We start from the raw sequence: 23,840 nt of genomic DNA, 5'->3' as shown, positions 1-23,840 counted from the left end.
TTCTGTTTGTTTACTGGAATTAGAGGTGAAGGAAGTTTTATTGGAAGCAGTGAGTGTTTTAAACTTTCTAAAAAGTGAAACCTCTCATCTTTATATAATAATATTGTGTCTACTGGAGGATGTTGAATTTATTTTACATTTTGCTGATTTTGTAAAAAAATAAAACATGTAGGTTTGAAACTATCAGTATTGCTTTCAAGTGACTTTTATCAACATAAATAGCTAATGTCTCTTGAAAATCAGTGGAAACATATTTGCTATATTTTATATAAAAATGTGATTGTCCTGTCTTCTGTTCAGTACAAATACATTGTGTTTAACTAAGAAGAAGTGAACATAGATCACTAATCATTAATAAACGTAATTAAGTACTTTTATCTTGGTGTAATTTGGAACTAAATTTGAAGCCAATTGCTATGTCTTACTTCTACTACATTTCTTTCTTATCATCTAAGTCCCTAGACATGACTGTAAGAAAAGTGCATCCTTGATACTTGCAAATGAACTAATCAGACCTTTTTTTGAGCTGTAGGTTGCTTGTGGGGGCTGTCACATGCTGGTTTTTGCTGCTCCAAGGCCTAAAGGATCTGAAATAGCCTTGGAAGATTTGTATGAGCCTCGTTTGACTGCTGCTGCCTCTCAAAGCAGAGGGGACTTTGTGCTGGCAAACACTTTGCAGTTATCAGCAGCACGAATGCGGCGTCGAGAGAGGGTAAGCTCAGAGGTATTCAGAGTTGCAATACTTCTTTCAGGAATCAAAACCACTTTAAAAGCTAAATCACAGCATGTGCCAAGCAGTTAAATATATCTTCTTAAACTAAGGGTTTAATTTTATTGTATAATATGAAAAACAGATATTTACCCTGGTCCCAAAAATTGATGCAGGAGGAAAAAAGTGTTAGGCGGATTTTGCTTAATTATTTCTGTGAAGGAGATTCAAATTGGATTTGTAATTTTTTTTTTATTAAAAATGTAGAACCTGTTCCTTTGCATTTTATAAACTTAGAAATATTTTTTGAAAAATAGCAAGAACCTGACTCTTTCACTGTTCCCTCTGAATCCTTTAATATGTTAAACAATTTCATAATTTATAAAATATCAAAGGAGAACATTAGATGTAGCTACTTAAAATATTGCTTTCTGCTCTTATATCTCCACTACACATTCCAGGTGATTTCCTTAAATATCACAATGAATTGGATCATTTCACTTACCTGAGAACTAACTGTACCAAAACATGAATTTATTCTATAAAAATGCATTGATGTTGTGGATTAAATACCTTGATGTTATTTGAGAGATTAGATTTTCATTTTAGATAAAAAGAAAAACTTCTTTTTCTCATTTGTTTGTATTTTAGGATTACTTGAAATCATTCCATAGAGATGATCTTAAAAATCTCCTTATGTACCTGTCCACTTTCTAGGACTATAAATAATTAAAATTTTAAAATATATTTGTTTCTGCTTATTAAGTTGCAACACTGTATCCCAAGCTAACAGCAAATACCACTGATTAGTCTGAGAGATTGCTTACATTTTGTTCTTCTAGCTTTTTTCTCAATTTATTGTTTTTCAATCTCCTAAAGGAAAGGTCACCAGAGCAGTTTGCTCGAATGGCACAAACTCTGCCTGCAATGGGGAAAAGCTTCTTAAAATCTTCATTGCCTGTGGCAAGCAACACCAGCCCATTCTGGTTTTCTGCAAGTCGTCCTAAAGCTGAATCTGGGAGGAATGGAGACCATGAGAAAGGTGAAGTGCCCCCACATCTTGCTGCTGTTTTCTGATAAGAATGACTTGACTCAAAATTCATAAACAAATGTGCAGTTTGAACCTGAAAGAAGGTTTAGATTCAGTCTTACCTCAGGACAGTCTGGCAGCATACAGGCATGAAAGCAGAGAAATGCAGACAAAAATTGCCTCACACTGTTCATGTTTGCAAAACAAGTTTAAAGATTAAGAGGAGGCTTGAGTGAAAGAAAAACAATTTGTTGATTGTACCTGTGGTTCCTTAAGCCTTTAGAAATAAGATTCACAAAAATACTGTAAGAACATTAACTACTTATTTTGTTTTCACACACACACAAAAAAAGGAATTACAGAAAAAAAAGAAGTTAGGAACAATGTTAAGGACACAGGTAAGCCTACAAGGAACTTGGATAAGAAAACATAAGAAAAGAGGTCTAATAATTCTTACAGGACCTTTCTTCTTCACTTGGAAATGCAGAAGTACTCTTCACTCTTTGTTATCTAAGATAATAAGGATTTGTAATATTCCAGCTGATGGAAAAGTCTGGATAACCATAATAGAGTACTGGACTTTGGCAGATTCTCTAGAGCAGTTCTGGACTTGTCTGGCATCCTGGGCCTGTGTGATTTCCTAGAAAGAACAATGCTGAAGAGTGCAGGATGCAAAGCTTCTGTGTAACTGTTAGTTCAGATTTACTGGACAGCCAAATCTAATTTGAAAGTAATTCATTCATAGAATGAAGATGGTTATTTTTAAATCTGCCAGCATGTCCCGTAGCATTTCTGGTTCCAGGAAAGCAATGCAGTGAAATTTCAATTTCTTTTGGAGTTTTCTTAGACCTAAAACCTCAGGTTTTGTGCTGTACAAAATGGTCATAGACCTGATGAGCTTAATGATTTAGGGACATTTTTATAATGCTGCATGAAACTCACTGTCTCTCCATCTATAACACAGATAAGGTGCAATGGATATAACACAACTGCAGCTACTTTGGTCTAATTGCTACACTATTATTAAAAAGATTATCCAAAAGAATCTCTTTCCCAGGTAATATTTAGGCTTTTAACGCCTGCAGAAATGGTCAGAGATCTACAGTGCACTGTACCACTGTGCAACTCACCAGATTGCTGAGCTCCCTCTGTTGTTAATGATGAAAGGAGATGGAAGTGGTTTTGCTGTGTCTTGGGCTGGGGGAGTGAAGAATCTGAGGATTTCAGTTCTATGTTACTAAAATAGGAATAATCTCTATTTTATAAGAGTGGGGTGTTCTGTTTGCTGTACAGTGCTTGTTCCTGTGACATTTGTTTATTTACCCCTGTTTTACCTTGTAGAAAATAATCATCAAAATGATAAACCTAGTGAAGACTCTTCAGAACAAGATTCAGATAATGAAAATATCGACAGAAACCTTGGGGATACAACTGACATCCTAAATATGGTAATATATTCCAGTAATGGATCTATAATTCAGTAATTTTTTGCAGGGGAAGACAAAGAAACTGAATTGTGTTCCAGGTTCTAATGCAGAATTCCTGACTACCAGATCATATGTGACACACATCATACTGATATACTGTTAGATGAGCATGCATTTTGTATCATCATCACCCAATGCTAAAATATGTTTTAATCTTCAAAGTAGTGTTGTGACATGAAGCAGTCCAAGTAGTGCAATGCCTCCCCATGCTTTAGCTCTGGAAATCAGAAAGGAAAGGAAAAGGATGCTGGAGGCCACATGGTGATCTCTGTCTCTGACCTTGCTTTTCTTGATGATTTCTAACAGAGAAATGCAGGAAATGAAGCAGAAGAGCATCTTTTCCTGTTTGAGAAAAGGTTTTTTAATACAGGTGGATCATATTAAAGGGAAGGCCAAAATCCAGACATTTTTATTATTTGGTGATCCCCCAGCTTGTTCCTACATATTTCTTTTATTTAAAAAACATGTTCACCTTATCACTTGTACAACTTTCCAAAACATTTTGTTCTCTCAGCAGAAGGAACATGTCCTGGCCTTAATGCAGCCACAGTTATGCTGGAGGGATTGAACATCTACAGGAATTATTGTTTGTTTGCATTTAAAAGTACTTAGTAATTTACATTATAAAACTTCATTTTTATTTACAAGAAAAAAATGTGATCAGATCCAATGCACAGCATGGCCTCCATTAATTTACTGAAGCATTATTTGCATGTTACACACTTTATGTGCTAGACTTCCTTCTCCTTTTCAGTTTTATACCTGTCCTGAATCAATTTTAAAACATGTAAAAAATTTTAAACATAAATTTGTAAAAAAGCCTATCAGGAAAACTTGCCAAAATACAAGATAAATGGTTCCTCTTCTTGGATCTGAATGAAAACAATCTGCTACAGCATAGTTTTTTTCAATTTTCCTAGACTGTGGCAACATACATCTTATTGATACATGTGACAAGAGGAGGAACAACCTTTAATGTTATATTGATGATACAAATTATTGAGAGTCTGAAACCAGAACTCTTCATGCTTACTGTGTTGAAAAAGAATATAGTTAAACCATGAGCAGTTAACAATCAACAGCAAACAATATTATTATATTGTCATTTGGAATATATGGCAAGGGATGAGCAAAATTTCATTATATATTCCCACTTAGTAGTATTTTTTGTTGCCTTTTGGTTTCTTGCTTTATGTGGAAGAGATAAAAGCATTAGATTCCAAGGAAAAATTCTGCTGTGCAACATTTCTTTGAAGATGTTCTTTCAAGGCTGTGGTGCCAAACTGGATGTGGAGTTTAAGTTTGTGATGATAATGAGGTACGGTTCTATTTGTAACCTCACAGGGAAGGTGAGGTTATATGGGCTGGAAGGTGGATCTCAAACATGTCTGTAGTGTTCCATCTCTACAGGCAGTTTAGGTGTTGACATTTATTCACCACACTCTTTTTAAGCAGTAAATGATGGTGTGGAAGTGAAATAGCTGAGCTGAATGATCATACAGGTTTGTCTCACCCTGACTGTGCATAATATTAAAATATTCATAAACTAGCTCTGTTTAGTAAAACTGGGCTTTGATGCTGCTTTCTGTATTAAATATATTTATTTTTTTAATAGAGATCTTATTTTTTGCAGACACATGCAATGAAGCTGAATCCTGGTGACTGGTCCTTAAAATTATCACCGCTCCAAAAACAGAAGGTACTGTAACTAATTACATATTTTATATTGATACTGATGTTTAAAAATCTGCAATTCTTGTATTGTCCTACTACTTCATTATTTTGCTTTGAGTTTTTAAAAAGTCAGGCAAATTTTATAGACCTCCTCTTGCTAATTTTCTGAATATCCATGACCTAAAATTCTAAGAAGCTGCATGAAGGCAGAGAGAATTTGGGGAGGCACCTAGAACTCCACATATCCAGTGCAGTTTAAGAGTGTAATATTTCACTATTTTAAGAAGCTAGAGGTTATTGTATACACCCTGTAACTTCATGTGGTAACATAAATTTCTACTGGTTTGTTGCTAAGAAAATATTTTGGGACACAGTGTAAATAAAGATTTTATTTACAGATATTCACCATGAAGTATATTTAAAGAAGCAATAATACTGGTCTTAATTATGAAATTAAAGTACTTTGTAGTACTTTATATTTCACTCCTAAAATGATCCCAGCTTTTCAGCACTTTGTTATATTTCATTACAATTTTATTTTAGATTTTTAAATTCATAATTTGTTAAATAAGTGTAAAATTTAAAGCAGAAATACAACATATTTTAAAACTTCTTAGAAAGGGCATAACAGTGAGTGCATCAGATTTCCAAAGGAGGAAGATGTAAGAGAACTGTATGAATTTCCTTCTGCTTGCACAGCCTCATGCATTGCCCCTGCTCTGGTTTATGGGATGTGGCACTGGCTGCACAGTTCCTACTGCATTTCCTTGGGTAGTGGGGAAGATGTAGCACTACACTGATCATTACCAGGATGTTGCATTTCTAATATGTGCACTTGTAAATTCATTTCATGTGAAATACTCTACCTTTTATGCTGTCTTTTCGTCCCCTCTCACAAAATGTTTCTTTTCTTGTTCAGATGCTTTTGTAACCTTTTTCTTTTGCTGCCATTTGTCTTTAATGCTTGTTTTCTTTCTTTTTAATTTTCTGCTTCTCATGTGGAATAGAAGAACAATAAAAATGTGAAACTGAAAAGAGATGGTAAGGGTGGGCTGAAAAACAAGGATTCTGATTCCACAAAGGAGGGCTCAAAATTAGAGTCTGGCTCTTTACAAAAGCAGTCTTCACTTTCAGAGTCAACTGGACAAGATTTAGAAAAGAGTAGTGCCTCTGTAGGGAAGCCTGTGGCCAGAAAAAGTATAAAGAAGGGTAAATCTGAGCATGCACAAAGTGATAGTACTTTGAAAAGCAGTGCTCAAGAAATTACTGAGGACAAAAGCATATTAGTGAAAAGGGAAAAAGAGTGTGTGGAAAATCCTGAATTTTTCAGAGAGGATGCAAGATATAATCTTCCCAGTGAAAATCAAATTCTGACTGAAAAAATAAATTCTTCCAATAAAAAGCCAAAAGCTGTTAAATCTAAGCAGTCCCTTAAAATAGAGGTACTTCCTTCTGCTCCCAGGGATCAGCCCCAGGCTGATTCATTAATTGTACAAGAATACAATCCTGTTAAAAAGCAAGGGAGTCAAAAAACAGCAGATAGTCAAAACAAACTAAAGGATGGTGTTGAAAAATCTGACAAGTATGAAAGAATGAATGTCACAGGAGAAGAAAGTAGTGCAGAACAGAAGGAGCATCATAAAAAAAAGCATCAGTTTTTGAAACAAGTATCTGTAACTTCATCATCTTCATCATCATCTTCAACTGAGGAAAGTATTAATGATCTCCAAAAATATATACTTAAGGAAGAGGCCTTCTATGAACACAGAGTTGTGCAGAGGGCAAGGAGGACAGTGACACATCTGGACTCAGAAAAAGACAGTGAGATTGAGGAGATGCAAGCTACAAACAATGAGAAAGAACGTGTAGAACAGACTGATTTAAAAAGCCTGAATGAGGAAGAAACAAGCTCTGATGATAAACCTGATGAAGACAGGCTAGTAGAAATTAAGAATGAGGAGGAATCTGATCAGGAGCAGGAGAATGAAAGCAGTGAAAAGGGTGAAAGTGAGAAAGAAAAACTGGATGAAACAATTGACAGTGAAGGTAAATTAGGGGAGGAAGAAGAGAGTGAGGTTAACAAAGACGGAGATGAGGTTTCAGTAGAAAAAGATGAAGAGGGAAAAGATAATGAGGAAGAAAATGAACAAGAAGAATCACAAGCTGAAAGAGAAAGTGGGAATGAGGGTACAGAGGAGAATGAGGAGCTCAGCCAGCAAGATGGCAAAGAGCAAAGAGATGAGCAAGGCAGGTTGGTGGAGGAAGAAGAAATGGTGAGCGAGGGAGAAAAGGAGGATATGGAGGAGAAGTATGAGAAAGAGGAAGGCACTGAAAAAGACAAAGAACAGGTTAAAAGTGAGAGAAGAGATGAGAGTGAGGAAGGAGGGGAAGATACAGAGGAAGGGGAAGAAAAAGAGGTAGAGGCAGAAGAGGAAGGAGAAGATGAAAAGGAAGATGAAGAAGAAAAAGAAAGGGAAAATGAAAAAGACAAAGAGGGTGAAGAGGAGGAGTTGGGAGAATCATTGGCATGGAAGGAAGAAGAGGTATCTGAAGAAGAGCAGGTTGAGGAAGATGCAAATACAAAAACTAAGGAAGTGGGTGAGGATGGAATGGAAGAAGGAAAAGATGGGGAGGATGAAGTGGAAGAAGGAAAAGATGGGGAGGATGAAGTGGAAGAGGAAAGAGGAGATGAGAAAGAGGAAGGAGCAGAGGCAGAAGCAGAAGGGGACAAGGGGGAAGAAGATGAAAAGGAAGAAGAGGAGGGGGAAAATGAAGAGAAAGGGGAAGATAAAGAGGGAGAAGGAGTGGAAGAAGATGAGGGAGTAGGAGAGGAAGAAGAGAGTGTTGGGGAAGATGAGGGAAAAGAGGGAGTGGATGAAGAAGAGGAAGATGAGGAGGAAGAAGAAGGAGTGGAAGAAGGGGGAGATGAGGAAACAAGAGAGGAAGAAGAAGAGGTAGAGGAGGGGGAAGAGGCAGGACAGGAAGAAGGAGAAGAAGAAGGAGAAGGGGAAGAGGAGGAAGAGGGTGAGGAGGAAGAAGAAAAAGAGGAAGAGGGTGAGGAGGAAGAGGAAGAGGGTGAAGAGGAAGAAGAAGAGGGGGAAGAGGGTGAGGAGGAAGAAGAAGAAGAGGGGGAAGAAGAAAAAGGGGAAGAGGGTGAGGAGGAAGAAGAAGGGGAAGAGGGAGAGGAGGGAGAAGATGAAGAGGAAGAGGGAGAAGAAGGAGATGAGGAGGAAGGGGATTTAGGAGAGGAGGAAGAAGAGGATGAGGGAGAAGATGAGGATGAGGAGGAAGAAGAAGAGGAAAAAGCAAAAGATGAAAGGAAAAATTATAGTAGTAAACTTCCAGAAAAGAAAAGCAAACCCAGGAAGCCAGAAAAGACAGGAAGTGCTGCTTTACCAAACAGCTCTAAACAAAATGTGAAATCCAAACGTCATGTAGCAAATGGTTTACATAATCCAGAACAATTTTGGAACAATGTGCTACCTCATTATTTAACACTAAAGTAGCATAGACTACTGTAGATGAATTTTAAACCTATTCAGGAAACAGATCAATTTTTATTACTTGAAGGAATCTTTTCATGAAATCAAAGCAAACTGTTATGCATATAATTTAAGTGCCAATGTCTTGAAAAAGACTGAAGAAAATGTTTGGATTCAGGATACTTTTATGAGAGAAATCATACTTTATTGATACAATCATTTTCACAATCATGTTTATCATGTATGATATATGAAACATTAATTGCTGAGGAGGTAAATTGCGTTCGCCTCTTAATCAAAGTGTAATATGCTGACAAATCAATTATACATTGTAACAGTGTAATCTTTGCCTTTGAATCAGCAACACACCAATATTAGTAGCAGGGCAGTTTACTGATAATGTGCCTTACTTGAAGGGAGTTTCAGTAAATAAACAAAGGTACATATTTAAAAATTTTGGTATCACTCTGTTGTAATTGAGTGACAATACAAAGCAACACACTCCATTTTCAGAAGGCTTCAAAGCTGTTTTTATTATAGCATGCATGCTTTTTATACATTCTTACAAAACTCCTAAGTTTACACTTTACTCATTGGTCATGAGAGACAAACAAAGTGCTTATTGGAATAGGCAGTTGTAGGTTTCTCTTGTTTATCCTTCTTTCTTTCTTGGTTTCTATGTCAACAACCTTGGTAGAAAATTCTTTCAGGGGTAAACATGGATCCTTTTGTCAAACTTCTCTCTGGCTCTCTGTAAAACTTCTTCCACATCACTCCATAATTTATTCCCCCTACTTTTATTCTGTTCATACATTGGTAAAATGTTCAAGGACCTAAATTAAAGAAAGGACAAGTTGCCAAATTTACATGGGTCAGCGGATGGTAATGGAAATGCAGGCCTGGGTAAGTGATGGCCTGGGACTTTCCAAGGGCCTTAAGGCTGACTTCTTATTTGCTGTCAGCACATAATTCTGTGCAAAAAGGCACACACAGATCTCAGAATCTGGCCTAGATAACTTTAGAGTACAGGGATAATTTTTTGAATATCACACTTGTTTGTTTGATAGAACTAAGAATTTGAAATACACACTTCTAAAACATTTTTTTATTTGTTTATACTGTGCAATACACAAAAGATTCTATATCTGCCTACAAAAGACTACATTACATAAGTCCTCTAACTCTGAGGTATTCTAGGAGGGGGAATATATGTTGTTGCTGTGTGAAACACATATGTTTCCAGGATCAGAGCCAAAACTTCTCCTCATTGGAGAATATTTATGGTTTTTAAAAACCCTATCTGTAATCTCCAAAAAGAGGCAAATCAACAAGCCAGATGGAATAGTAAAGAAAGTGGTAAGTCTGATTTTTTTAAAGACAAAGTTAATACTTTCAGAATTTCCTTAAAATACACAAACAAATTTTGCAAATTATTTTTGTAATATAATGCATCACTCTTTCAACCATTAGAGACTGAACTGGCAAATGAAGACATAGGGACTCATGCAGAATTGTTACTTGAATATTACGCCAATGGGGGGGTCTCAGAAATTTTTGCAAACAGATCTCAATATTGACATTTTCTAGAAAAATAGTTGTTTAAGCCATACTTGTAAATGAGGAGAGAAGAAGAAGGGAATCAAAATGAGTAAATGTCATTCAATAAAAGCATGAATGGAATCAATACTTATGTTGATATTATGAAACATTTTATTATTGTCCTGTAAGATGCTGGCATTAAACAATCTTTGACACAATGTCTCCAGAATTTACTTTCTACAAAGCCTGTAGTAGATCAGTAGTTTGCCAGTAAATCCTAGTCTAGGTCCAACCTTCCTGCCTCACTCACCCCTTCCACATGCTGCATTTGAAGGTAAGATCACTTCAGGTGTGCTGTGCCTAACTACAGCAAAATGTTACCCCAGTGACTGAATTTTTCCCTGTGACATTTGTTTCAAACTTTGGAATTTTCTGGAGCACATTGTCTTGACATCAGCATGTGTCTTTGGAGCAGGGTAAGTATCCTCATATTCTGTTAGAGAATATTTAATCAGTTTAATGCCCTTCCCAATATCTCTCTAACAATGGAGTCATTGGATATTTTGCCAGTGTGCTGTGCTATCACAATTCCTCTGAAAACACTTCCCCTTGAAACTAAGTGGAACTGTGATGTGTTATTTTATCTTTCTTAGAAAGATTAGGATGTTACTGTGATTAAACTTAGTAAGTTTAGTAGTATTGAAAAGTATTTTTGTAGGCCTAAAACTGGGTTTCTTAGATATGACATCTACTTCTTCGTGGTTCTAGAATTCATCATTGGAGCAAAACTGGGCTGTGAAAAACAAAACAACACTGTTTTTTCTAGTAAAAAATATTTCCTAGAGAGAAAGAGAGAAAAAAAAAGAGAGCATTTTAAAGCAAGTGATTTCCAATTCCACATAGGAATGGCCCTTCATTTACTGTTTGGTTGCAGCATTTAATGTAAATTCTTAGGAAAATGAGGACTATTTGTTTTTTCTCTCTTAGCATATGCTGATAGCAGAAAGCTTTCCAAGAAAGTGAAGGAAGCCAGCTTATGGTCATCTTCTCTTCTTTGTTTTGTCTAGATTAAAATTCACTGATTTGAGAACTGTTTTTATGTAGTTTTGTGGATCATTCCTGTGGTGGGGAAAAGCAGAGCTTTGCTCCAGCACTTCTAAGGGTTTTCCACAGGCTCGTTATATAAATTGGGCTCTCTGCCACCATTTCTGGGCTTTCAGGGGACTTTGAAACTTCATTAGCATAATGAGTGGAATTTCATTCAGTTTGACTCATTCTGGTTTATGAAGTTTGCTACTTGTGGTTTTCTGAAAATTCAGTATATCCTTGGTATTTATTGTGGCATACAAAGAGATTTATATGCAGTACTGAAGAAACATGGCAGAAATAGTTCTGATTAGTTTTTAATAGAGAAAAGAAATCCTGCATTAGAGAGAGAAAACAACAGACAATTGCCCAGACCAAAGATCTATCCATCTCTTTTCTACCAGTGGCTGCTGGTGAGTACCTGGGAAAAAAAATAAATTCGAATATTGGGTAGCCCAAACATGTAGTGTTACTTCACCCCTGTAAACATTCAGTATAATGAATATATTCATCATTTTCAATAATTTGTAGTTTAGCAGATACATGTATTACTTTTAACATCCATTTTCTTCACACAAATTTCTTTCAATCAATTTTTAGCCTGTTTAGCATGTTTTGGAAAATAATTCTTAGATTTCTTTACACATTGTTTGGAGAAGTAACTCCTCTTTTTAATTTGCATCATTTGATGTCTTTGTATTCCTGTACTAGAAAAAAGAGCACTTATTCCTTCTTCATTATTTATTCCCTAATGACCATCACGTGGAAAAAGTGTTCAATTCTGTGGTTTAAATCAAGAATAAGTGGTTTATTGATTTATTAATTACAGTTAACCAGCAATCAATCACCTACATGTTTAATTCAAGAGCAGCAACACTGGACATCCTCAAAGTGTTAATAACCACGTGGAAATTTCAGGGCATCCCCTGCAGCTCATCTCAAAATTTTAATCCCCTGCACAGTCTCACAGAGATTCCCTGAATTACAGATGCTGCTTTTTACTGTGTGTATGGAATACAAACACCTCTGGCACTTTCGAGGGTGAGCTGCAGATCTGCTGCTGCCTCACAGCTCTGCTTAGAGCTGAGGGTGTTCTGGGTGACCTTGGAATATTCTGTAACACAGCTCTTCTCTTGTGTCTGCAAAATTTCAGCAGCTAAGTTTTTCCATTATAGCTGAACATATCAAAGCATTTGTTCAGATAGTAGATCTCTTTGCATAATTGATGCTGAATAACAAAAATGTCCTTCTCCAAGTTACAAAAAATGTCTAGGTTTCACTCATTAATTTTTGTTCCAGCTTCTTATCTGGATGACCACATGGAGATTCTTTGGAACACGGCCTTTCAGAATTTTGCTGAAAGGACATCTAGTTTTTATTTTCAGTGCTCTTAGGATTTTTTCCCTCCTAGTTTTTCCTTACCATTTGGTATCTTTTAATATAAATTTTAGCTTATTTTCTCCCAAGATGACACTACCTTTTAGATCCTATCTGTCATATAACATTAAGGATCTGTAAAGGCCAAAAAAGGGCAAAGTAAATGTGAAAGGGTAATTTTTCATCTAATTGTGGAAGTGACAGTGTTTAGTACTGTGGCATTCTATGAGCAAATTCTTTGCTTGCAGAAACGGCAAACCCATGGTATTGTGCTCAGTAAAGTTCTGGGCATGTTTGGGATCCAAAGTCACTCACTGAGCTGTAACATTCTTACACACTTATTTATGTTTTAATGAAGACAGAAGAGAATTGAAAGGATATTGAAAGGATTTTGGAGACACAGCTTTGGCATCAGAAAATTGCATTGCAGACAGCAACAGAAGTTTTATTTTTCTATTGCCAAAAGAAGAAGCAAGTACACTTAATCGCTCTCTTTTTTCAAGGATTCATGATAGTGCTCATTGCTTTTTTGCTTGTCAACCTATGCTATAATAATTTAAACAAATATTAATACTGTTATCTCAAACTCCCATGCTTAGTTATGAAAATAATTCTTACCAGGGCCCTGAAATGTCTGGTTTAAAAATATTTACCATTCTGGTTTTCTTATTTCTCCAGCATTGAAAAATCAGAAATGACTCTTTACGTCTGTGATGGGTTGCAGGGCTGTCTGCTGGAGTGTCCCAGGTTCAATGGATTTAGAGCCTTATAATTTGACTGTCACACCTTTCACACAGAGTCTCATTTGTGGTTTGTGTGAAATTTAAAGTATTTGTGCTGTCATATGGAGAGTGTGTGAGAGAGAAACAAAGGTGGCTCTAAGAAGAATTTTATATTAAACAAAGCCTTTATCTCTTTTGTAAGGCTGTAGATCACAATAACGTTGAAGAGTAAGGTTCAGCCCCCCCTGTGTACTATTGTTAGTACAAGAGCCTGTGCTGTTTGACTGGAAAGTGAGCAATAAATACCAACCTAAAAGGAGCTTGTGAGCCAGCCTGGCAGAGCCTGGCTTTCTCACAGGAAGTATAAAATACTTCACTTTCATTCAATCCAGCCTCTATCCAAGGCACAAAACTACTTTCACAATTAGAAACACAGCAGCAGAACTGCTGCAAAATTTAACCTCTTTTACAAGGCACTTCATTATCATCAGTGTGGAGAAAAAGGACAAAGCAAACCTGAACTGTCCTGTATCAAGGGTACAGAATGAAATCAAGCTGTGCTGGACAGCCAGCCTTGCAGTGGCTGAGGGAGGGCTTCCACAAGTGCTGGCAGGAGTTCCAGAACAATTCCATGGGGAAACTCATGGCACTTGCATTGCTGAGCTGGGTGTGCCTTGAAAAATCTATGAAATGAGAATGGGCTTAAAGATTAGTGATGGTTGTGTAAAAATTACCAATTTACATCAGATAATTTTGAAGTGGGGGCTCTTCCCTGAGACCCAGTCTTGCAGTCTGTGGAGGTTTTAGCAGTGACTCATGGACCAGCTCTTTGAGGAATGTACCAAGTCAGAGAATGTCAAAAATCTTCCTGCAAACCTTCTTTGGCAAAAATTTACCTTTACCAGTATTTTTATCAAAGCACTGAATAAAAAGCAGAATTATTACAGCAGGATTTTAATGAAAAGTACAGGATTTGGGAAAGACATGGAGTATCTGAGCTATGTGCACAATAAAAGCAGAAGGAGTGACTGTCCTCATTCACTTGCAAATATGTGAGAGCTGCATGACAAACTCCAGACACTACAATTTTTTCTATAAGGATTTGGAAAATATGCACAATCTGCATCCAAGTGTGGGCCAATATTCCCAAGTAGTTTTTTTTTTCTCTGTGTCTGTTAGCATTAAGAATTCATTTTATACAGTATAATATCTTCCAGAGACACAGTGAGTTTTTCAGATAACACCAACATATTCTGGAGTTGCTCATTATATTTCTCCTGTTTTGCTCAAGTACCCAGGAGTTATTTTTGTGTGGTATTTCCAAGTGAATATTATAGGGTATTTATGTTACTGTGTAAAACACTTCATGAGAGATTATACTTGATGTAAACAGTCTCAAACTTCTTTTATGGTTTTCACAAAACACCTTAAACATTCTTTCTAGTTCTATAGAAGTTTTTTTTCCCCCTTTTTGCTTGGAAATTTCTATTTTCTGTTTGTTATCCAAAGAAAGAAAACTTTTATGAGAAGGTAACAGTTTTGTATGTGAAAGTTGTAGTACATCTGAGCTATTTCAGATGTTGATTTATCTTGGAGAATAAATAAAAAATATCTTTTGAGTTGCTGGGAGGATAAAACTTTAGATGACTCTATTTAAATATCTAGTGAAAAACTGAAAGTACAAATACTTCTTCAGAATGTAGTTTTAAATTAGAATTTTATGCATTGGTAAGTAGTTATTTTTATTCACAGAAGAATGCAGAGATACATCTTTCTCCTACAGCGGCACCTACAGCAGCAAGCTGGCAAACCACAGAATAATAACACCAAAGCCAACTGAAATAATCCTTAAAAGAATGCCCTCAAAAATTACTGGCTACTCTGTGTAATCAATGCCAGTGTGCAGTCTCAGGATGACACCTTGGTTAATGAATGTAATCTGATTAATCCTCTTAATGCAAAGTATGTGCACTGCCAACCTGTGACAGAAGTGCACAGGTCTGTGGAGACCTGTAGGTTGTTGTGTTCAGCTTTTAGTAAATAAAATATGTTGGGTAGCAAAGTGTGGGCTGAAAAAAACTTAATGGAAAATGAATTTTTCAGTCATTCTCTACCAACATCATTTTCAGCTGTGTCTTCAGTGTTTTATCCCAGGGTGATGCCATCCTGTTGGAGGGCACTGTTGTGGCAATTAGCCACCACATGTCCAGGGTAATCTGTGTATCACTACAGGACAACTGCTACTTCAGTATGTTTTCTTCCATAATATTTAAGGCATAACTATTTTTATAGTTCAGTTTTTGACATTTAACAGTGGAAACTCCCATCTGACATAAAACTGGTTTCCAGTGGTTTCACTGCACAGAGTGCCTGAAATTACAAGTGCAGCATTGCCTTCATTTTCCAGGACACTCACACAACAGCAGCAGCATTAAGGGAGTGTTAGAAGTATCAGGTAATCCATGTTAAGTGCTCTTAACATAAAATTGTGTAATTGGGAAACCAATATAACCTAGTAGAAACCTAGGTGTTAGCTTTAGACAAGTTATGGTGGCAGGCTCAGTTTTTTGCAGGAAACTCTTCTAAGTGTATTTAGCTGAGCCCTTCTGTTTGTCTCTGTGACAATATAGAAGGAAAGCTTAGTTTGGCTCCTTATTGCTTGTAAGTGGAAGGATAAGCTGCTAAATCTCTCATTGGAGTACTCATGTCTTTGAATTTTGTCAGTCTTTTTAAACTTGACAGCTTTCTTTAATCATTAAAGTAAGGGATATTTCTCTAAGGCTTAGAGTGGCTGAGCGAATAACTCCTCTATATTAATAGCTACAAAATGAAAGCCAGTTCAAATACCTGATGACAAGTGGCTAACACTATGTGGACTTTAAGGTTTTAAGCTGTCTCTGGAACTGTTTAGTAAGAAACAGTATGAACCTTAGCTTTTCCAGCAGTTCTGTCAGGCAGTATTTCCAGTCACTTCACATCAGATGCCTTGACACCCTGATCAGTATCAAGAAAATGTTACATGGCTACCCAACCATGTACCTCTAACCTACAAATGGTAAACTGAGCTTTTTGGTTTTGGGTTTTTTTCACTCATCTCTACATAAGATCAGGGTTGGTGTTACTTTCAATGCTGTTTTAGTAAAATGTTAACCCAGTGCATTTTCCCAGCATGGACAGTTCGGGAGTGACGTGGATGTGCACTAGGTTTTTGGAGAGCAGAATGACAGCTACCATAGGGCATGATTCCTCTATCTATTCCTCTTCAATCCTGCATCAAAGCAAGAAGATAGTCTGTAGAATGTGTTTTGTATTTGTCTTTACCAGTGCTCCAGGAAGTTCAGGCCCATATGAAGCATTATGACCATTGCCCAACCTCCTTGGACTAACACCCACTTACTCAGAGTCTTCTGCTTCATAGGGAAAATCCTGTTTGGTATTTATACCATTCATTTATCCTGTAGACATGTAAAAGGGACATGAGAATGCTTTTGAGCATGTCAAGCTAATGAGCTGGGCAGGTAATGGAGAAATCTCTTCCTTAAATGATTAAAAACTCTGCTAAGCAATTGCTGGTTTATGGCTGCTTGGCAGAACACCACACAGCAACAGACGTGTAGCTACCTATCTCATTCTCAACTCTCTTTAATAACCTTCTGTGTGGATTTTTAACAGTTTCCAAGGCAACTGGAAACAAAAACATCTCTGTAAAGCAGAGCTTCCTAGAACTCTCCACTTCAAATGGTACACATAGTAGTTACAGCTTTCTCTTCACTGAGTTTTCACCAGATTTTAAAAAGATCTGCAACTAAATTTCTCCCATCAGTGGGACATTTTGAGATTTTCTTCTCTAGAAATATAAAATGATCATGGCAAACATTATTTTGACTCCTTGAGGAGATGTGGAAAGATACCATAAGCCTTCCCTTCTCAAATGCTAATTATGAGCAGCCCATCTGGCAGAACTGTTTCCATAAACTAAGCAGGAGGGGTCTACAATGAAACAATTACAGAAATACAGAGAAACCTAGTTGGCAGCTGTTGTTTGAGCAAGATCTGCCATGAGATGTGTCTCAGTCTTCAGTGAGACTTTTAGCCAGAGCATGGCATCAGGTGAGACAACAGTACAGAACAGAGGGAAGTTCTTTCCCCTCTCTCCTGTGGACATAGGACCATATTTTTTGTAGAGCAATTTGAAAAGAAATGTCTTTATTCTGTATTAACCTGCCCAAAGAAAAGTCAGCAGCAGCCATTTTAGCAGAAGACAGTTATACACCCTGAGTTATACCCACTAAAGCAATATTTTTGCCAAAACCAGTGCAAGTAAAGTCATTTGTCCCCATAAGCTTGGAAACAGCAAATTTATATTCAAGAACGTCTAGTTATGAAGGTCTGGATTTATAGGAAAACCAGAATAAATGCATGAAAATAAATCAGCAAAGACAACTCTTCAAAAATATGTGTATTGTGTTAAATCTGCAAGGCTGTATTTTCTAGATTGCTGTTCTGCTGTACTGATTTGTTATACTATAGGTACAAAATGTTTAAGGCTGTTTCATAGTAACAACCACAGTTTTGTCCTTGAAGAAAATGGAACCTCAAGCTTAAATGAAACCAGTTTGAAATATTTCACGTGTATGCTCTCTACTACTTTTGACTTTGTATGCATGACCTTGGCACAGACAGCTTCTCTCTGTCTCAGCTTTAGAGGTATTGAAGGTATTCTTTCAGCATTACCTTTTTATGAAAAGGAATTTAGAGTGAAATAAGAAAAAAAACCCCTAAAGCATGATGAAAGAGAATAATGAAGAGATTATAGGTATATATAATATAAGTATACATATATATGTACTTTAATTAGTAGCCTAGGTTATTAGATTATTAAATTCTTCAGGTATAAGTTTGAATGGTCAGATGATGCATCCTTTAAGGTAAAAGCATATGTGTAGTATAACAATCTCAGATCCTTCTCTGCCATTGGTAAAATCTCTAAATCATGCCTGTAAATGGGCAAGGAGAAATAACAGTAACAGAACTGTGCTGTCAGAGTTATGATGCCAAATTTGCTATTTTAGGAGTACCAGATGAGGTGACAGCCAGAGACACCTGTGAAAAGCTGCAGTAAATGGAAATGGGGTCACTCTGGGAAGCTGTTCAGTTAAACAGGTGGCTTCCTTGGAGTAAAAGGAGTGTCTCTCTCCTCCATTTTTTGTATTTTGGATGAAGAGCATGGCTCAAATAAATTCATCTAGTGTGATTTAAGTGCTGTAGGCTGTGAGCTGGGCTCCAGAATGATGCAGGTCTCCATAAGTCCCCTGTAAGGATGTCTCAGATTCCTGAGATATGTGAGTTGGGCTTAGCAAAGGAGTTCCACTAAAGGTCTCTGTGTTCAAACTTCACTGGTGGTCTCCTCATCACCAGCAAGGACCTTCTAATGACCATGAGAGCAGCTGGAGAGACAACAGGCAAAAATCCAAAGAAGTAAGAGAGAATAGGGAAAACATTAACAACAGATGGGAGACAACATTTGGAACCAGCTGTAGGAAGGAGTTCAATGTAAGACTCCTTACCACACTTCCAAAAGGGTGTGCAGATACTTCCCACCACTTTGCACAGTGACCTTGGCTGCAGTGGAACACAAATGTTCTCCTCTGGGCACTGCTGTGCCTTCACTTGAGTTGTCCTTGGAAGCCCTTGGCTTAGGCCTTTATATTCCTGCATTGGGATGGAGAATGCATATTTAAATATTGCATTTTATGCTGTTATAAGTACATACTGGCATAATAATGACAGTCTGATTGAAGGGAGTAAGAAGGATATAATTGATTCATTTTTCCACACATTTTACAGAAATAGCATTCGTGCTTTTAAATATTTATTTTATAACGACCTTGGCCATTTTATTTTTACTATATTGAAGTTTATCTTAGGCTGAAAATAATTTAAATTCAAATTACAATATCTGTACTGAATCACATGAATCAAAGCTTTGTATCTGGCATTTCTTCATTAATTTTCTTGAGAAAAAGATTTGAATTTTTTTTCAATGTTGGAATTATTACTGCTTGTGTCAATTATGCTCATTTAAAACATTTAAAAGAAATACTTTATTTCCAGAAATAATTTATTTTCATTGCTTTTTTCTTTAAGGAGGCACATATTGGCAAAACATAAGTTAGCTGCACTCCTAATGTTCCCTGGAGGTCAGTTTTTTAAAAACGGATTAAAATTAGCGAACTTTGATTGAGATCTCCTGTGCCTGTTCTTATTCTATCTCCTTAGAACATTCCCTTTTGAGTTTTCTTGTTAGTCAAATTCTGATGTGTGATGAACTGGTATGGGATGAGGATCATGATCATTCTACACCTTGAGTTTCAAAATTATGTTTTGGCAATTTTGTCCAAGGAACAAAACTTCTATGGAGATGAAGAAATAGATGATGATGAGGAAGAAGAAGAAATAGAAGAAGTAGAAGAAATAGAAGAAGTAGAAGAAGTAGAGGAAGTAGAAGAAGTAGAGGAAGTAGAAGAAGCAGAAGGAAAAGAAGAAAGAGGAGATGAAACAAAAGAAAGCATAGAGAAAAAAGAGGGAAAAGAGGAAAAAAATGAAAAAGAAAAGGATCGTAAATCACCCGAGGGAGAGACAAGCAGTTCTAGTAGCACTGTGGAAACTGGAGAGGTAAAGTTATTTACTCCTATTAAGTTACAGGTCTCTGAAAGAATTTGGTTCTGTAACTAACTTGAGTTTGATACATGTGTACGTATCCTGTAAATGCAAAGTTGTTGTTTGGGGTGGTTTTGGTAGAGGAAGAAACACATATAGGTGTTAATAGTTAAACTTTTTTTTCTTTTTAACAATTTTGAAAGAGTTGTTTGGTTTTGTTTTTTGGTCTATAGACAGAGGAGACTACTCAGAAAGAGACCATCGTTCAGCAGGGTAAGAATACAATTCCCAAGAATTGTACATTCTAAAGACAGATAAAAGTTTTCTAAATGACATTATAAAAATACTGGACAACACTGTCCTTGTTCATAGTTGGCAAAGCAGTTCTTGAGAGGTAATGAAATTTGAGGGGCAAACCCCTATTATTAACTGTTAATGATTTGAAAGAAATAAATACTTTTCCCAGTCATGTGCAGGAAGTCCATGAGGACTTTCTCTTAGCAGGACTGAATCCTGGAATCCTGTGCAGTGCCAAAGTCATGGTAATTTTGTTGTCTCTCAGAAAACTTCTTTATGTGCCCTGTGCCTCAATTCAGTCAAGAAGCTGCTCATAATTCTTCCCCATCTTTTTCAGCTGATATTTGCTCATTCTATTCACAGAGAGATTATTTTAGGTGAGATGTGATAATTGCTGAACACTATTCAGGATGCTGAATATGTAAGTCTAGAAGCTCCTTCCAGTTTTCATGGCAGTTTATGGAAACTGAATATTCCTTTATAAAAGCTGGGGAACATGTAATTGGGTGCCCTATATGTATAGGACTTTTTTTTTTTTATTTTAGAAATTTGGAATAATCTAAAATAGTTCTCTTGAAAGAAAATAACAAGTGTGGTATAAAACAGACCACAGCCCTTATAATGAAGAAGCTATGCCATTTATTTTCAATATTATAATGGAAATCGCTTGTACAGAAGGGATGCTAAATATTTTTCCATTATTCAGTGATTTGGAAGTTTTGGTATTAAGTTTGAAATGTATATGATTCATACAGGGAATATAGGAAAATTTAAGCACAGACACATCAACTGAGATGGAAAGTTTTCCTTTTCCCAGAATTGTTTCTATGGAATAAAATTCATGCTGAACTGTAACTCCTGCCCTAAAATCATCTTTGCCAAATTAGAATATACTTGCAAATAAGTGTGCAAGACATTGTCTCCTGTCAGCAAGAGGAAACTGTGAGTGTCAAGTAAAAATATTTCCTATATTGTCACTGCTGTAAGTGTTCTATTCTTAAAAATTGAGCATCTGGAGAGTAATGTCAGGACAATATATGGAGAGATTAAAAAATAAAAATTGTCTTTTCAGGCTGGGCATCAAGTTTTACTGAATATTCTGATTGTTTTTTCCGTTTTATTTAGCTCTACTTCAAAAATAATCTGAAGAGTAATTATTTCTGCTTTTCTGTGATATTTTTCTGATTTCCATGAATCAGAAGAAATTTTATATAAACATTTATGTTATTGTAGAGAAGGAAAGCACTGACAATCATGCTGTGAACAGTTCTTCAGAGAACACTGAGGACCAAAAAACTGGAGTGGGGAGAAAAAAGGTTTGTGGCCTGATGATTCTTTCTAACTTTGCCAGTGACCAAGAAGCCAGTGGGCAGTTACCAAAGCAAATACCTCAACTCATATCATGTGCAAAGATAATTAAACTGCTGAGCAACCTGTTTAAGACTTGATTTTATTTTTTGATAAAATAATTTTAAAATGTCCAAATAATAGAAATTAGTTAAAGCCCATTATGACCTCTTAATAGAGGCATGTCCCTGAGAGAGAGATTGTTCATCACATCATGAACTGGTGAGGTGAAAACTTAGGACTTGATTCCTATGGGACATTATCTAAAAAGATTTCCCCTCCTATTTGCCTCTGAAAGCAGTAGCTGAGCTCATTACTCTGCATCTATTTGCAACATACACTGATTTTATCATCAAATATATCTCTCTATATAGGTGCATGAGCATGTTGAGGAGTAGAATTTCTTACAGATTTTAGGATTCAGAGGCTCCTGCAGAGGCTGCTGAGTTTCCTGTTGACCAAAGGCCCTAAGCAGTACTTAACTTTAATTTTACTTTAACTTTGACACCAGTGTGGTCTCAATGAGCACAAGCACTGTCATTTATGGCAGTACACACATTTATCAGCAGGCACAGTGAGCACTTTCTGGGACTTCATGTTTGGACCTTGCCTCAGGTTCTTATTTGGAAGAAACCAAAATAAATGCACCACTCACAGCATTTTGTACAAACTGTACAATGTGTAATTTGACAAATTGCAATCACTTGAACTTTTCTGATTGCCATGTGCTATTTTAACACATTTTAAATTTTGCAAATGTTTCTCAACATTTTTTAGTGATTTTGTTTAAAAAAAATAATATTTTACCAAGGAGAAATCTGCCAACCTCATTTAACTTTGATATCTACTGGGTTTGTGTTTTTTAATCTTGAATTTCACTGCTAACTGTTTCAGACATATCCTTTACCTGTTTTTTTCACTCCAGTTTTCCCTGTTTAAGCGAAAGCCACTGACAAGCCAGAAGAATGTATGTAGCAGAAAGGAAGACAGCTCGGCAAAGCCACTGCAGAGTGAAGAAAAGGAAAAGGAAGATTTAACTGGTGAAAGCAATAAAGATGAAAATCAGAATCATACACTGGAGAATTCCAGTGAAACTGTGACTAACCAGGACAGAAGGATGAAAGTTAATACATGTACATTGCTGTAAAACTGTTGTAATATAAGAGAATGTGACAGTCTTAAAGCATACAGTGCAATTTTTACTTGAAAACAGATATGACTTGAGATGTTGATGGCTGCTTTTTTTAATTGATTGGATTGCTGTAATTTTAAATAGGCAGATGATTTTCTTGGTATTTATTGGTAATTTTAATAGGTCAAAATTATATACTTATCAGCACCTTGCTGGAGTTCTGTGGCCTTACCTGTTGATGTTCTAAAGCAAAATATGGGGGTTTTTAATGTGAAGAGTTGAATACAGGCATTTTATGGTTTTTGCTAAATAATTTTCTTCTGTTTCAGTCTACAGAGTACCACTTTCAGCATGACACTCTTGCAAAATTATAATATTCTATATATTACTTGGTTTAACAAACTAGTCAAGAATATTTAAGGTACTCAGAAATATACATCTTTCTGTTTTGACATAGAAAAAATAGCAGTAAAACTTTCAAGTTAACTTGTAGGCCATTATGGAAGAAGTTACTTGAGTATGTGCCTAATTTCACTCATGGCAGCAGTCCCAGTGGAAACTGTGTAAGGATGGAAGTATCCTGCCAAACTGGGACAGGGAGAAAGCTTTTATTTCTGAGAAGTGCTGAAAACCTTTGCTCCTGCTGAAATTGGCATAAGCTGATGGGCCTCTCTCCTACGGGATCAGGCCCAGGGAAAACTGGAAACCCTCATTCTTGTTTCACTTGGATTCTAATCCTGTATCCTCTAAATATCCACACCTTAATGTGAAGCTTTTCTCACAGGAAAATAATGCAACCAGAGGTGCTGTGGCATCAGTATGACAGGCTGATCATTATGGGGTAAATATTCATGTTTTTCTCAGGCAGACTGGCTTTTCTTCAGAAGGAAACAGGAGGAGCCAAAAGTCAGTACAAATAAAAACTGCTTAACACCACTGTAGCATTAAGAAGCAGGAGTTCTTTATTCAACCTGATGCTCAAGGGGATATTTCCTCTAAAATATTGTGCAGGCTGAGTACAGAAAAGGCTCCTGTTTAGATACTGTATTTTTCATACATAATCATTGATTTTCCCAGAAGAAACATACACATGACAAATAATTTCCCTGAAATCAAGAATATATTTTCCCTCCCATTTACACACATTCTTCTGTCCTGGAGGTCACTCTGCTGGTCCCTGGTGGTCAGTGACCCCTCAGTGATCCCTGACCACACAGTGAACTGGTGAAAGGTGGGACAACTGGGCTGGTTGCTTTCCAGTTCTTCCTTCAATTTCCCCAGTTTCAGAGTTGCTTAAA

At 36.5% G+C, this 23,840-nt stretch overlaps 2 protein-coding genes across 2 annotated transcripts in view; both read left to right on the top strand.

The window, feature by feature from the left end:
- Window positions 1-10,216, top strand: part of RPGR (retinitis pigmentosa GTPase regulator) — a 39,418-nt gene extending 29,202 nt beyond the window's left edge. The window contains exons 10-16 of the mRNA XM_059493891.1: window positions 533-712; window positions 1,589-1,751; window positions 3,081-3,187; window positions 4,860-4,925; window positions 5,518-5,562; window positions 5,908-7,679; window positions 7,773-10,216. Coding sequence (XP_059349874.1) covers window positions 533-712; window positions 1,589-1,751; window positions 3,081-3,187; window positions 4,860-4,925; window positions 5,518-5,562; window positions 5,908-7,679; window positions 7,773-8,406 — 2,967 coding nt within the window. The 3' untranslated portion in view covers window positions 8,407-10,216. The remainder of the gene's footprint in view (window positions 1-532; window positions 713-1,588; window positions 1,752-3,080; window positions 3,188-4,859; window positions 4,926-5,517; window positions 5,563-5,907; window positions 7,680-7,772) is intronic.
- An 8,994-nt stretch (window positions 10,217-19,210) lies between these two features.
- Window positions 19,211-23,483, top strand: LOC132087546 (cilia- and flagella-associated protein 251-like). Its single transcript, XM_059493890.1, has 4 exons — window positions 19,211-19,781; window positions 20,000-20,039; window positions 21,297-21,379; window positions 22,336-23,483. The coding sequence occupies exons 1-4, from the start codon at window positions 19,431-19,433 to the stop codon at window positions 22,555-22,557; spliced, it is 696 nt and encodes a 231-aa protein (XP_059349873.1). The 5' UTR covers window positions 19,211-19,430; the 3' UTR covers window positions 22,558-23,483.
- The last annotated feature ends 357 nt before the right edge of the window (window positions 23,484-23,840 follow it).

Source organism: Ammospiza nelsoni, chromosome 2 (genome assembly GCF_027579445.1).
Source record: "Ammospiza nelsoni isolate bAmmNel1 chromosome 2, bAmmNel1.pri, whole genome shotgun sequence".
Taxonomy (NCBI): Eukaryota; Metazoa; Chordata; class Aves; order Passeriformes; family Passerellidae; genus Ammospiza; species Ammospiza nelsoni.
The sequence above is the reverse complement of the archived record's forward strand: the minus strand, read 5'-3'. Positions and strand labels throughout refer to the sequence as shown.